This window comes from Lepidochelys olivacea (assembly GCF_965140295.1).
Source record: "Lepidochelys olivacea isolate rLepOli2 genome assembly, chromosome: 13".
NCBI lineage: Eukaryota > Metazoa > Chordata > Testudines > Cheloniidae > Lepidochelys > Lepidochelys olivacea.
This window is the reverse complement of record NC_140423.1, coordinates 35,605,792-35,618,078: the sequence shown is the minus strand read 5'-3', so window position 1 is coordinate 35,618,078 and position 12,287 is coordinate 35,605,792. Positions and strand designations below refer to the sequence as shown.

The window sequence follows — 12,287 nt, the reverse complement described above, 5'->3', positions numbered from 1 at the left end:
AGAAGGGGATTATTTTGTTTAAACAGCAAACTGAGACACTTTGGCACGTTTTGGGATACCAGCCTCTAGCTAAAGTATTTTGCAGCAAATTCTGAAGAGCTAGATGGATTTTGCGCACCTGCTCCTCTTCCCCCCTTTTCTACAATGGTACGTCCCACTCCTCCGCCCCCTCCCGTCCTCCTACAAAGGACATTTTGGGCAGCTGACGGGAGGAGCTGCCATTGGCGGGTGCGAGGGGGAGGGAGTGGGGGTGGGGCCGCAATGCTCCTGGGCGAGGGGGAAGTGCAGTGAAGCAGCGGCGCACGCGCAGAGGCCTTACCCGCCAAGGGCAGTTGCTCGTTTTCCCGCCACTTTCTGCCTCCAACCGCTTTTAACTGCTGTGTGGTTTAAAAAAGCCGGTTTAATGAGAGACTAGCCCCCATATTATTTGGGGTGATACTAACTCTGCCCCATGTCAGTCTTGCCACCAAATATCAACGTGTGTGAAATTCACCTCACGCGGCGCTAAGGTACAGCCACCATTTTGTGAGGGGCCATTTGTGACTCAGTGGCGCTGTCAAACCCAATGGAGCAACCCCCCGTCTACCCTATACACACACACGCTCCTAAAATCACCAGGGGCCTTACCCACAAACCCCCATTGTGTCAAATCAAGGATGAGCGAGGTACCCGTTTTGGTGCATGGCATGCTTACACTATGCCAAATTTGGCGATGTTGGCTCATGCCAAGCCATTGTAGATGGATGCCCTAAAGAGGCCACTTCATGGACCAAGAAAGACACTGGTGTCACATTAACAGACACAAGTCCCAATATTGCCATGGGATGAAACCCTGTTGGACATATAAAAATCCACCATATGGACTCATGCCTGTAATCCACTGGCAAACACCAAATGCTCAACAGGAGGAAAACATTGTCTCCCAGCCACCTTGACAGAAGAGGGGATAGAAACTAAGAGTCCTTACCCCTAAGCTCCATTTCTCTCCCACACTTGGAATAGAACCCAGGAGTCCTAACTGAGCCCCACCCTGCTCTAACACCTTGGTATTAGTACAGGCTAAACCTGCATTGGTACACTACAGCAAGGGCTCTCAACCTTTGCAGATTACTGTACCCCTTTCAGGAGTCCGATTTGTCCTGCATATCCTCAAGTGTCACCGCACTTATAAACTCCTTGTGTACAAAATCAACTAAAAATACAAAAGTGTCACAGCATGCTATTACTGAAAAAATGGGGAGGAGAATTGACGCTTAGGTTAGTTCAAAGGCTATTTGGGGAAACTCTGTGTCCATTTTAGTGGCCAAATGGGGGATTTTGGTTGCCACCACTTTTGAAAATTGGGTCATTTTCTCATCACAGAGGCAAGAGGCTTCTATCTAACTATCTAAATGGTTATCTATCTAAACTATCTAAATGGGCTTCTATCTAAATATCTAACTGGTTATTTTGATGTTGCATAAAAGTGTCAGTGTTTCCTCTTCAGACTATAGAATGGAATTTTCAAAGCAGCCTAAGGGAATTAGATGCCTGAATCCCATAATTCCATGGGAGTTGGACACCTAACTCTCTTAAGCCCCTTTGAGAATCCCAGCCTGCATATTTATTTTGCTCTATAGGTTTGCCGTGTTGAGTGGCAGATTCTCGTCCACCAGGTGGTGTATGTTTTGGAGGCAAGACCGTTGCTGTTGGCTCCATTAAAATGTCCATGTGTGAGGACATGTTGCTGTGCAATTACCGCAAGTGCCGTGTCAAGCTCTCCGGCTACGCCTGGGTCACAGCTTGTTCACACATCTTCTGCGACCAGCACGGCAGTGGGGAATTCAGCCGTTCACCAGCAGTCTGTCCCGCCTGCAACAGCACCCTCTCTGGCAAGCTGGACATTGTTCGCACTGAGCTAAGTCCCTCTGAGGAATACAAGGCCATGGTGTTGGCTGGACTGCGACCAGAGATTGTGCTGGACATCAGCTCCCGCGCATTGGCCTTCTGGACATACCAGGTAAACCCATCTCAGATGATGTCCTAAATTAGGTAGATACCTTCAAATCTGTCTTTGAAAATATAATTGGGAAGAGATTTTGTTTACTAAAGAAATGAAAGAGCCAATAATCAGTCTTTATGGATATCTATATATCATATGTGGAGGGCAGAATTGACACCTAGGTGATTCCAAAGGGCCACCATGTTATATTTTTTGGCCTGAAAATGTGGAAAGAAACCAAAGGGAATGGAATAGGATTAAGGAATCATAAAATATCAGTATTGGAAGGGACCTCAGAAGGTCATCTAGTCCAACCCCCTGCTCAAAGCAGGACTGATCCCCAATTTTTGGCCCAGATCCCTAAATGGCCCCCTCAAGGATTGAACTCACAACCGTGAGTTTAATAGGCTAATACTCAAACCACTGAGCTATCCCTTCCTGACCCCCTGCATTGTTTGATTTTGTCGTGTGGCCTACGGACCACTGAGACGGTTGCCACTCACCCTCTGGTTCAGAATCACCAGTGTGGCATTTGCACTTCTCCCTCCCTCCTTCTCTATTCAACAGTCAGTATAAAACGTTATTGCTCTGTTAGCCATGCCGTTCTTTCTCATCTGTCACTGTGGAAGGTTCCCTCCATGTTTGCTGATGATTTTTGTTACACGTTCCTCCTTTCTTTCCTCTCACCACAACAGTGTAAAAGCACCTCACAAGCATTCATGAATTATCCTCAACCCCTATGAGCAGTAGGCCAGTATTACTATCTCCATTTCACATGTAGGGAACTGAGGTATAGACATTAAAGCAACATAAGTGTCCACTCATTTTTAGGTGCCTCACGTTTGAATACTCAACATGAGAGCCATATGACCTGATTTTCTGAGATGTTGTGCACCCCACAGCTCTTATCAACTTCAGCTGGTGTGTGGAGTGCTCAGTACATCTGAAAATCAGTCTATAGGTGTCTTATGTTGGCCAGCTTAATTAGTGGTCCCTATTGAGAATATTGACTTAAGTGACTTATCCAAAGTCACTAGTCTGGAGCAGCAGTGGGAACTGAACCCAGATTTCCTAAGTCCCAGTCCAGTGCTTTAACTCCAGACCATCCTTCCTTTGTTGCACTGTAGTCATGCCACTATATCTCAAATAGAGTGACTTGACTTTCCTCTGACAATCAGTGGTCAAAGAAGCCTGTCACACCTGCCATAATCTCCGCATTGCAGGTTCATCAGGAGCGCCTGTACCAGGAATACACCTACAGCAAGGCCGAGGGACACCTGAAGCAGATGGAGAAGGTGTACACTCAGCAGCTGCAGAGCAAGGACATGGAACTGACTTCTATGAAGAGTGAGGTCTCCTCCCTGAAGAAGGTGCTGGAGGAATACAAGAAGAAGTTCAGCGAGCTCTCGGAGAAGCTCATGGAGCGCAACCGCCAATACCAGAAGCTCCAGGGCCTCTATGACAGCCTCCGCCTGCGCAACATTGCCATGGCTAATCAGGAGGCTGCCCACGAGCCTCCCATGATGCCTCAGCCTGTGGTCTTTGGCTTCCCATTGGGTAAGACCTGTGGGGGGGTTCTCATTCCACTACTCACAGAGAACGCAAAAGCTGGCATAAGGAGTCACTACACTGACACTGTTAGTGGAGGGGACAAGGATTTAGTGGGCTAGAAAGACTGAACTTTTCTTCCATGCCATAGGGCTGGAGGAGGCACATATGTGTGTGTATGTGTTTGGAGGAGGAGGACTTCACACAGAGCAGTCAGTCTCCAAATGCTACCATATCAGCAACTTCCGAATGCTGTGAAATATTTGATTAGACACTTTTGTGTGAGACAAGTTGATAGGGTCCCAGCAGGGACAGTTGTCCACCTTACAAACCTCTCTCACACTAACAGGCCCCCTCCTTGGCAGCCTCTGCAGAGATGCCAAGGACTGAATGGGCCACGGAGATTAAGCTCCTTTTCCGCCCCCTTAGAGAGATTTCTCCAGAAAATGGGTTAATTCATGTTCTGAATCCCAAAGCTTTGAACATCCCTTGTAACTTCTCCAACCTTAGCTAGCAGTGTGGTGTCACCAACCCATAAACTTTACTGTGAGTCTCTGGATATTTGATGTGTTTTAAAAAAAGGATAAGTTTCTCATGGTTGCACAGAAAAGAGGGAAATTGTGACCAATAAATGCTACAGAACCAGAAGGAAAATTTCTATAGAACCTCATGATTTTGTAAGCAAATCTCATGAATTTTGGGGACTGGACTCTTGAGCATTGGCATTTGTCTCTCTCTAGTGGCTGCTATCTTACCATCAAAAGGTTTACGAATCCAGGCTAGTGAATTAAGGCTTAAGTGAGTCAGGCCTACAAATCCCATCATTTCCTGTGACAATCCCAACCTTCGCTTAAATCAAGCTGTGGCCACTCATGGTCTTAGATTTGGAGATTCTATGTTCAATCCCCAGATTGTCTCACTAGTGTAGTCACTAATGTGTATCCTAATAGAGAATCCAGCATCTAACTGACCTTGTAACTCCCCTTTCCTAGGTAATGCTGCCAGGTTCCCCGGGGACACCACGCCGGTCCGGGGCAGGTGTGGGGAGGGAGACTTCCACTTCAAACCCTTCTTTGCCACATCCCCACCTGCGGGCGAATCTGGCAACAGCTTCTTCACCTTCTCCTCTCCCAGCAATGAGCTGGAGCCTCATCCTGGAGCCAGCAGGACCTACAAGATGAAGAGGATGTAACTGGTAATGCACCTTTCACACCTGCCTCTTGGAAATTTAGCCCATATGTCGGTGGGGGAAAGAGCAAAAATGCTTATTGTCTGGGGCTGGGATTCTCCTCAGACTTGGGCTATTTCTTTTAGGTATTGTAATGTAATCACCCTCTGATTGTCACCTGCAGATTGTCTTGCCCTCTCATCCTAGTCTGTAATGTCCTGTCACTTCTGATTGTCAATTTCATTGTCACAACCTCTCACCAACAGACTGTTGCCCTCATACTGTAAACCTCTCTCACCCTTGGATTGTCCCTCTCAGACTGTAAAATTGACACCCTCTGACAGTAGTATCCCATCACTCTTGGACCAAGATGATCCTCAAAGACACCTAAATACCTTTGAGGATCTGGGCCTGCTTCCATTGTACTCTGCTTCATGGTTTACACATTTATCACTGTTGTCTCTGTGTGTGAGAGAATGTATTTGTGTGTGTGAGTTTGTCTCTAAGTGTGTACCCTGTTGTGTGTGTTTGCCTCCGTGTATGTATGTGGGTCAAACTATTCATGGATGTGTTTGTACAAGTCTAGATAGTTGTGTGTTGTCAGTGTGTATAAATCAATGTGTGTTTAAATCTGTGTGTACACAGCTGTGTCTTTTGCTTTTGTGTGTGCATGCAGACATACATGTGGGTAGGTGCCTCTTGCTGTGTGTGTATCTCTAAATGTCATAGAGTGCATAGCTCTATGGGTGTGTACATGCATAGCTTTGTGTAGGTGTGTTTTTGCTTCTATATCTATGCTTGTGTTTGTGTGTTTCTTGGTGTTATCCAGTGTGTTCCATTGGGTACATTCCATTCCATCCTACCTTTGCAGTTATTTCTCCCCCACTTAAAGTTCATCCGTGTTAATTTCACATTCATTATTTACTCCTCACTTTCACCAGGATTTAAAATCTTTCAGCCCCGCAATGGGAGAAGCAGGGTCAGTTTTGACATCTCACAGCCAATGGATTTGTGCACTGTATAAAGTCACCTCTGTAAATAGGTTGTTCACCCTCTTAAAAATAATATTAGCAAAAAAAGAAAGGGGAAAAAAATGATGTTTTGCATCTTGGTTTCTAGTTGGATCAAGGATCTCTGCAGCAGGGGAGGCGGGCAGCACAGGTAGGGTGGGTTGTGTGAGATCAGGGAAGGATCACAGGAGGGAGGGAGGTGGGTGGCTTGGGGAGCACATGCCAGGTTGCAGGGGAGTGGATGTAAATCAGGGGGAGGTGAATGGCAGGGTGTGCACAACCTGGGGTTACCAGGTGTCCAGTGTTCGACCAGAAAATCTGGTCTGACAGTGTCCAGTCTGAAAACACAGATCAGACTCCAAGAGTCCAGTTACCACCTGCAGGGGCACCAGAACAGCTGGGGCCAAGGATGCGGGCTGGGGGGCAGGGAGGCGCTGCAAGGGGATCAAGGCACAGAGCCAGCAGCGGGGAGCAGCAGCCAGCAGCCATGCCCCCCATTACTTCCCACAGTGCATGCCCATGACAGAGTCTCCCTCTCCAGCAGACCACATCCTCTAGTGGCAGCAGCATCAGCCCTGCTGCCAGATCCTGCTTTGCACAGGCGAGTGGCCGGGGCAGAACGCGTTTCCCCCCCTTCCCCCATCCCCCCAGCCTCCATGGCGCTCAGGGGAGACTGCAGGGAAGGGGGTTCCCGCTCAGCCCCAGTGGGAGGATCCCTGCTCCCCAAGGTGGAGGGGCTCTGCTGGCCCCCCTGGTGGTGGGAGAGGGCTGCAAGTAGCATTTCACTTTGCTGCCAACCCCCTCCCACCCTCCACATACACAGCCCAGAACCAAGGTGTACCCAGCCAGCCCCTTCAGCGGCTGGCTCTGAGCCTAACTCTCCTTCTCGGGCATGTACCCCGCCCCCTCCCTGCAGGACCTAGAGCCAACTCCCCTCCCAGGAGAAACACGGAGACCATAATCCGCCCCCACCTCCGGATTCCAACACAGTGGAATTACTATACGCTGCATCCTCACCTCTTATGTATATGTGTGTTGGGGGTGGGGGGGGAGGGGGCGCTGGAGGTTTAGCTCAGTAGAGTCAGTATCTCTATTTCTCCCTACATTTTTCCCCACAATCATGTCTTAAAGAGGGTCCTCAATACCCCCTGCTTTGTTGGGGTTATTATGGGAATTGCCTAGTTGAGCTGTGGAACTTTTTCTCTGTACAGCACAGAGATCTCTGTGGAGAGGAATGTTTCACCTAATCTAAATGTGATTTTGGTGAAGGTAAGGTTAAGATTGAAAGAGGGGGTAGGAAACATGCCACTTTCTGCAATAATTCCTGCTTTGGGGTTTAGGTGTTTTTGTTTTGATTGGAGAGGAGAGGAGTATGGGGGGGTAGAACCTTGGGGAGGAGGTAGAGCCTCAGGGGGAGTGGGCGGAGGCAGGGGTGTACTGTTTTCAGAAATTGGAAAGTTGGCAGCCCTAGGTGGGCAGCGCAGCCTGGGGTAGGGTCATATCAGAGAGCTTATTCCTTTACTCTCCCACTTCCCTCTCGCATGAACAGAGAGCAACAATACCCAAAGTCTGAAGGTGCAAACAATTCAATGTTTATTGTGGTGAACTTCCAGCAAGCTTAAATCCAAGTTCCTTTTTCCTCATTTTCGAATCCCAACTTACTTCCTGTTTGCCCCTAATTTATATATTAATATTCTTAGCTATACCTTAACCAATCATTCTACTGAAATTTACCTAACCAATCCTAACATATAACATGATTATGTAACCAATTATATCCCACCACCTTAATTAGTTTACACCCAGCAAAATTAATTATACAGCAGACAGAAACAATCACAGAACCAGACAGAGACCATGCAAACAAACAGTAGCAAAGTGGGAACTATAATGACAAAACAATACAGAAGTGAGGATTTCACAACTACATCCCAGCTGTGTCTGTTGATCAGTGAACTCTTACCAGACAGAAAACTATCAACCTAAATTTCCTTTTACATGTTCTAGGCTCTTCCCTTTCTCTGGAGGTGATAGATTGGATCACCTTCCGAACAGCCCTATATTGACTAGTTTGGAATGTGAGGATGTGACGAAATGCTTCCCAGCTTATGGCTGCCTCTGCTGGTTGGCTAAAGGCCTTAGCCTAAGAACAGGGCCTCAGACTGTCACAGTGAGAGAAGGCCCTTACACAGATTCTTTGTATACCTCTATTACTAGCTAAATGATAAACATATACCTAAATTCTTAAAGTATAGGCCTTTACAGGCAGGTCTGAATATCTATATCCTAACACATCATACCTGCTAATATTTCAAGTGGCTGAAGTTGGATGGGTGCTGCTTACAGGGGAAAGGAGGCCTGGGGATGTGGGGGCTAGGTGCTGCCTGGGGGTGGGAGCTCCCCCCAGAGCGGGTGGGTGGCTGGTGGGGTGGGGTGGGGAGGTTGCAGGGGAACTGCATACTTCCCTACAGTGACAACTCCTGTCCTGTGGGGGATGGCTGGGCTAGGCTTCTCGGTCCAGGTGTTGTGCTCTGGCTCCTGCTGTATGGAGTCACGGAAATGTTCATGTTTGGCCTGGCTGTGTCCCCACTCCCCCGTCGACGGGGCCAGGCTAAATATGAGCATTGGTTCCATGACACTACACCCCATATTCATCATGAGGGGATGATTATCATATAAAAAGACATAATTACGATCTTGGCTGTAGCCTCTCTGTTGTTGTTGGTTCATGCAGCGGTTGGTCAGCCTGCATGTAACGGAGTGTCCCTGCCTGTTCAAATGCTGGTGAGAGTGTATATCTGGGAGTGGTCTACAGCTTGTCATAGCAGCATAGTGTAAGAGGGAGCCCAGGCTGGTGGGTCAGAGGGCTCAGTGGCACCCCAGAGGGAACTCATCACAGCTTCAACCCCATGCACCAGGAGTTAGGGCACAACGCCTGGAGCGGGAAACTGAGCCCAGCAAGCCCCACAGGACAGGAGCTGCTTCAAATGGGACATGGGGGTAGGTGTCAAAGCAGGACAGTCCCACAAAACCCAGGACTGTTGGGAGGTCTGTAGGGCTGCCACCTCTGAGATACAAAAACATGGGACAGCTGCAATGGTCCTGAGACCGTCACACTGGACAGCTGGCAGCATGTACCAGGCTCCCAGACCGTTGGCGTTGACCACAAGTTACCTTGGCCTATTATCACAGAATAGTTCAGGGGGAGCTAGTCGTGAACTGACTTTTACAGGCCAGGCTGGCTTGCAGCCACTCAACTGGATAAACAAGTAAAGAGAGAAGGAAGGCCAGAGAGTGTTGAGTGTGGGAATAGAGTGCAATAGTGTTTCCTGCCAGAGTTTGCTTGTGGGTGCATACAACACACCCCCACCCCCACCCCCGAGAAAGAGATGGTGATAAAAATGACTATGTAAATTGCTTTAGATGAACAGTCTCACCTGCAGACCCTGGTCTTGTGGGTGCCCAGGAATTCCCCACGTTGGAGCAGCGCTTGCTACGAGCCCTCAAGGACAAGGCTGGAAGGTCCGGGACTGTCCATAGCAGAAGGAGCGTAAGCATTGATTCTTGCTTGCTTGGTAGAAAGCACGTATTTAGTAACACATGAAGGCTTATTATACTTTGGCAATAAAACCGGTTATACTTACACACCTGGTGTGGCTTCATTGAGTGTATCTGAACCCCCCCCCCCCATATTTTGGCTCGACACAGAGAGACTTCCCAGGGGAGCTATGAAGGGATGATCCTGGGAAAAAATGGGCAGGTGGCAACCCTAGCAGGGCATGGAATTAAAAAGGGATCCCAGGAGGGGTTGTGTGTGTATGGGGGGAAGGAATGCAGGGGCTGTGTAGGATGTTCCAATACAGGAGCTGTGGGTGGGAGGGAGAAATCAGGGCTGTGTGTGTGTGCGTGCAGAGCAATGCAGGGACTGTGTGGGGAGTGCAGGAGCTGTGTGTGTTCAGAGCAATGCAGGGATTGTGGGGGAGTGCAGTGCAGGAGCTCGCTCTGCGTGCAGAGCAATGAAGGGACTGTGGAGGGGGTGTGTGCAGTGCAGGAGCTGGGTGCATGTGTGCAAAACAGTGCAGGGGCTGTATTTGTGTGTGTGTGTGTGGGGGGGAGGGGGTGTTCTGCCCTCAGACACCAGAGTCCTTGGGAGTCACTGACAACAAAGTTTGCAGCATAAACAAGTTTCCAGGTGCTGTTCATTAGTTGAGGCTCCTAAGGGCACCCAGACAAGCAGCCATCAAAGGTTGGGGAGGGAATTGGGGTCAAGTATTGGCACCATCAGCATGGCTGGCTGAGCTCCTCTGCAGGGCTTTTCTTTCACCGGTTCAAAGGCAGGAGTGTGTTGCCATCCCCAGATTACAAACTGGGAAACAGAACTCTTTCTAATAGCCATTTACTAGCAGGTGGTGTGTGTGAGATGGAGGCTTTACGGAGTAGAAAGCTACTTCACTGCCTTGCCCTGTTTGCTTTTCTTTTTCAATAGCCTTCTCCCTAGGGCAAAGCATGCAGATGCTCTGTAAGGACAGAAAATCGCTTGTTTCATAGTAAATCTACAAATATGTGGCCAGAAATCCTCCTTATTTAGTATAATATGGAAACTGACCCTTGAAATTAAAATGAAGACACTGGGTTTGATTGTCAGTTATTTCTGCCTCCAGTAATATAGCTTCCAGGTGGTTAAAAAAGCCCCGCCCCCGCGAAAGACAAAAGTTTTGCCAATGCAAGAGGCAATGTGAACGTGGCTTTGTCGCGCCTGCCAACAGAGCTTATGTCACTCGCAGGGCTGACAAAATACCGCAAAAAAGTGTTCACACACACTGACTTTTAGCGACAAGGCTGTGTCGACACAGCCTTGTCACTAAAAGCTGCATAGTGTAGAAAAGTCCTCAGTGTCTCTTTGGGTGGGGGAAGCAGAGGAGAACCTCGATGATGTCACTCCCCTGCCTTATATAGTTCTTGTGTAGGCAGGAACCCTTTGTCTCCCAGTGGAAGAACATTGGCATTCCAAGTGGTGGGTCCAGTACCAGGTGACTCAGACCCATGTTTCTGCAGGGCTGTGGCAGCCATACTTCGCAGGCTTTCTGGAGAGTCCACAGGAAGACTGAACTCTTTCAAAAAGAAAAGGAGGACTTGTGGCACCTTAGAGACTAACCAATTTATTTGAGCATAAGCTCACGAAAGCTTATGCTCAAATAAATTGGTTAGTCTCTAAGGTGCCACAAGTCCTCCTTTTCTTTTTGCGAATACAGACTAACATGGCTGCTACTCTGAAACCTGAACTCTTTCACAGTCCACTGTCATTGCTAATGGCCCATTAGCCCTGTCTGGCTTTTCTATTGTTGTACCTGAAGGGCTGGTTGCGGTGACACCCAAAGTAACATATTTGAAATACAGATAAATAGTTTATATTCCTAAACTTTGGATACAGAAATTATACAGGCATACATATTGGATAATCACATTCAGTAAATCATAACCTTTCCAATGATACCTCACATGAGCCACCTTGCATAAAGTATATCTCAGTTATGTCATTCATATCATAAGCATATTTTCACAAAGAATCTGGAGTAAAATGTCACAGCCTCCATCACACACACCACCTGCTAGTAAACGGCTATTAGAAAAAATGAGGAGTCCTTGTGGCACACTAACAAATGTATTTGGGCATAAGCTTTCGTGAGCTAGAAGCTTATGCTCAAATAAATTTGTTAGTCTCTAAATTGCCACAAGGACTCCTTGTTTCTGCTGATACAGATTAACACAGCTACCACTCTGAAGGCTATTAGAAAGAGTTCTCGGTTTCCCAGTTTCTAATCCAGGGATGACAACACACTCCTGCCTTTGAACCTGTGAAGGAAAAGCCCCGCAGAGGAACTCAGCGAGCCATGCTGATGCCAACACTTGACCCCAATTCCCCACCACGCCTTTGAGGACTGCTTGTCTTGGTGCAATTAGGAGCTGTCATAAATATAAAGGGGAGGGTAACAACCTTTATGTATGCAGTAATATAAAATCCCTCTTGGCCAGAGGTACAGAATCACTTACCTGGAAGCAGTTAATCAGTTCAATTAACCTAGTTGGCATCTGACCAGAAGGACCAATGGGGAAAGAAGATACTTTCAAATCTGGAGGGGGGGAGAGGGTTGTTTTGTGCTCTTTTGTGTGCGTTCCTTCTTGAAACAGAGAGAGTCCAAGCAGGTAATCCAGATCCTACTAAAATGATAGTAGGCCAAGAAGGCCAATGGCATTTTGGGATGTATAAGTAGGGGCATAGCGAGCAGATCGAGGGACGTGATCGTTCCCCTCTATTCGACATTGGTGAGGCCTCATCTGGAGTACTGTGTCCAGTTTTGGGCCCCACACTACAAGAAGGATGTGGATAAATTGGAGAGAGTCCAGCGAAGGGCAACAAAAATGATTAGGGGTCTAGAACACATGACTTATGAGGAGAGGCTGAGGGAGCTGGGATTGTTTAGCCTGCAGAAGAGAAGATTGAGGGGGGATTTGATAGCTGCTTTCAACTACCTGAAAGGGGGTTCCAAGGAGGATGGCTCTAGACTGTTCTCAATGGTAG

The 12,287-nt window shown here is 47.9% G+C and overlaps 1 protein-coding gene across 1 annotated transcript; it reads left to right on the top strand.

The window, feature by feature from the left end:
- Positions 1-1,499: 1,499 nt before the first annotated feature.
- On the top strand, positions 1,500-9,309 carry CCNB1IP1 (cyclin B1 interacting protein 1). Its single transcript, XM_084645960.1, has 4 exons — positions 1,500-1,999; positions 3,205-3,538; positions 4,522-4,724; positions 9,131-9,309. Exons 1-3 carry the CDS (start codon positions 1,703-1,705, stop codon positions 4,719-4,721), a joined length of 831 nt encoding a protein of 276 aa, XP_084502086.1. The 5' UTR covers positions 1,500-1,702; the 3' UTR covers positions 4,722-4,724; positions 9,131-9,309.
- The last annotated feature ends 2,978 nt before the right edge of the window (positions 9,310-12,287 follow it).

What these genes read in the sequence shown, in the direction of transcription:
- CCNB1IP1 (XM_084645960.1), top strand. Translation starts at nt 1,703, where the DNA reads ATGTCCATGTGTGAGGACATGTTGCTGTGCAATTACCGCAAGTGCCGT. An exon ending in TGGCCTTCTGGACATACCAG is followed by an intron (nt 2,000 to 3,204) that starts GTAAACCCATCT and finishes TCCGCATTGCAG; the next exon opens with GTTCATCAGGAGCGCCTGTA. An exon ending in GGTCTTTGGCTTCCCATTGG is followed by an intron (nt 3,539 to 4,521) that starts GTAAGACCTGTG and finishes CCCCTTTCCTAG; the next exon opens with GTAATGCTGCCAGGTTCCCC.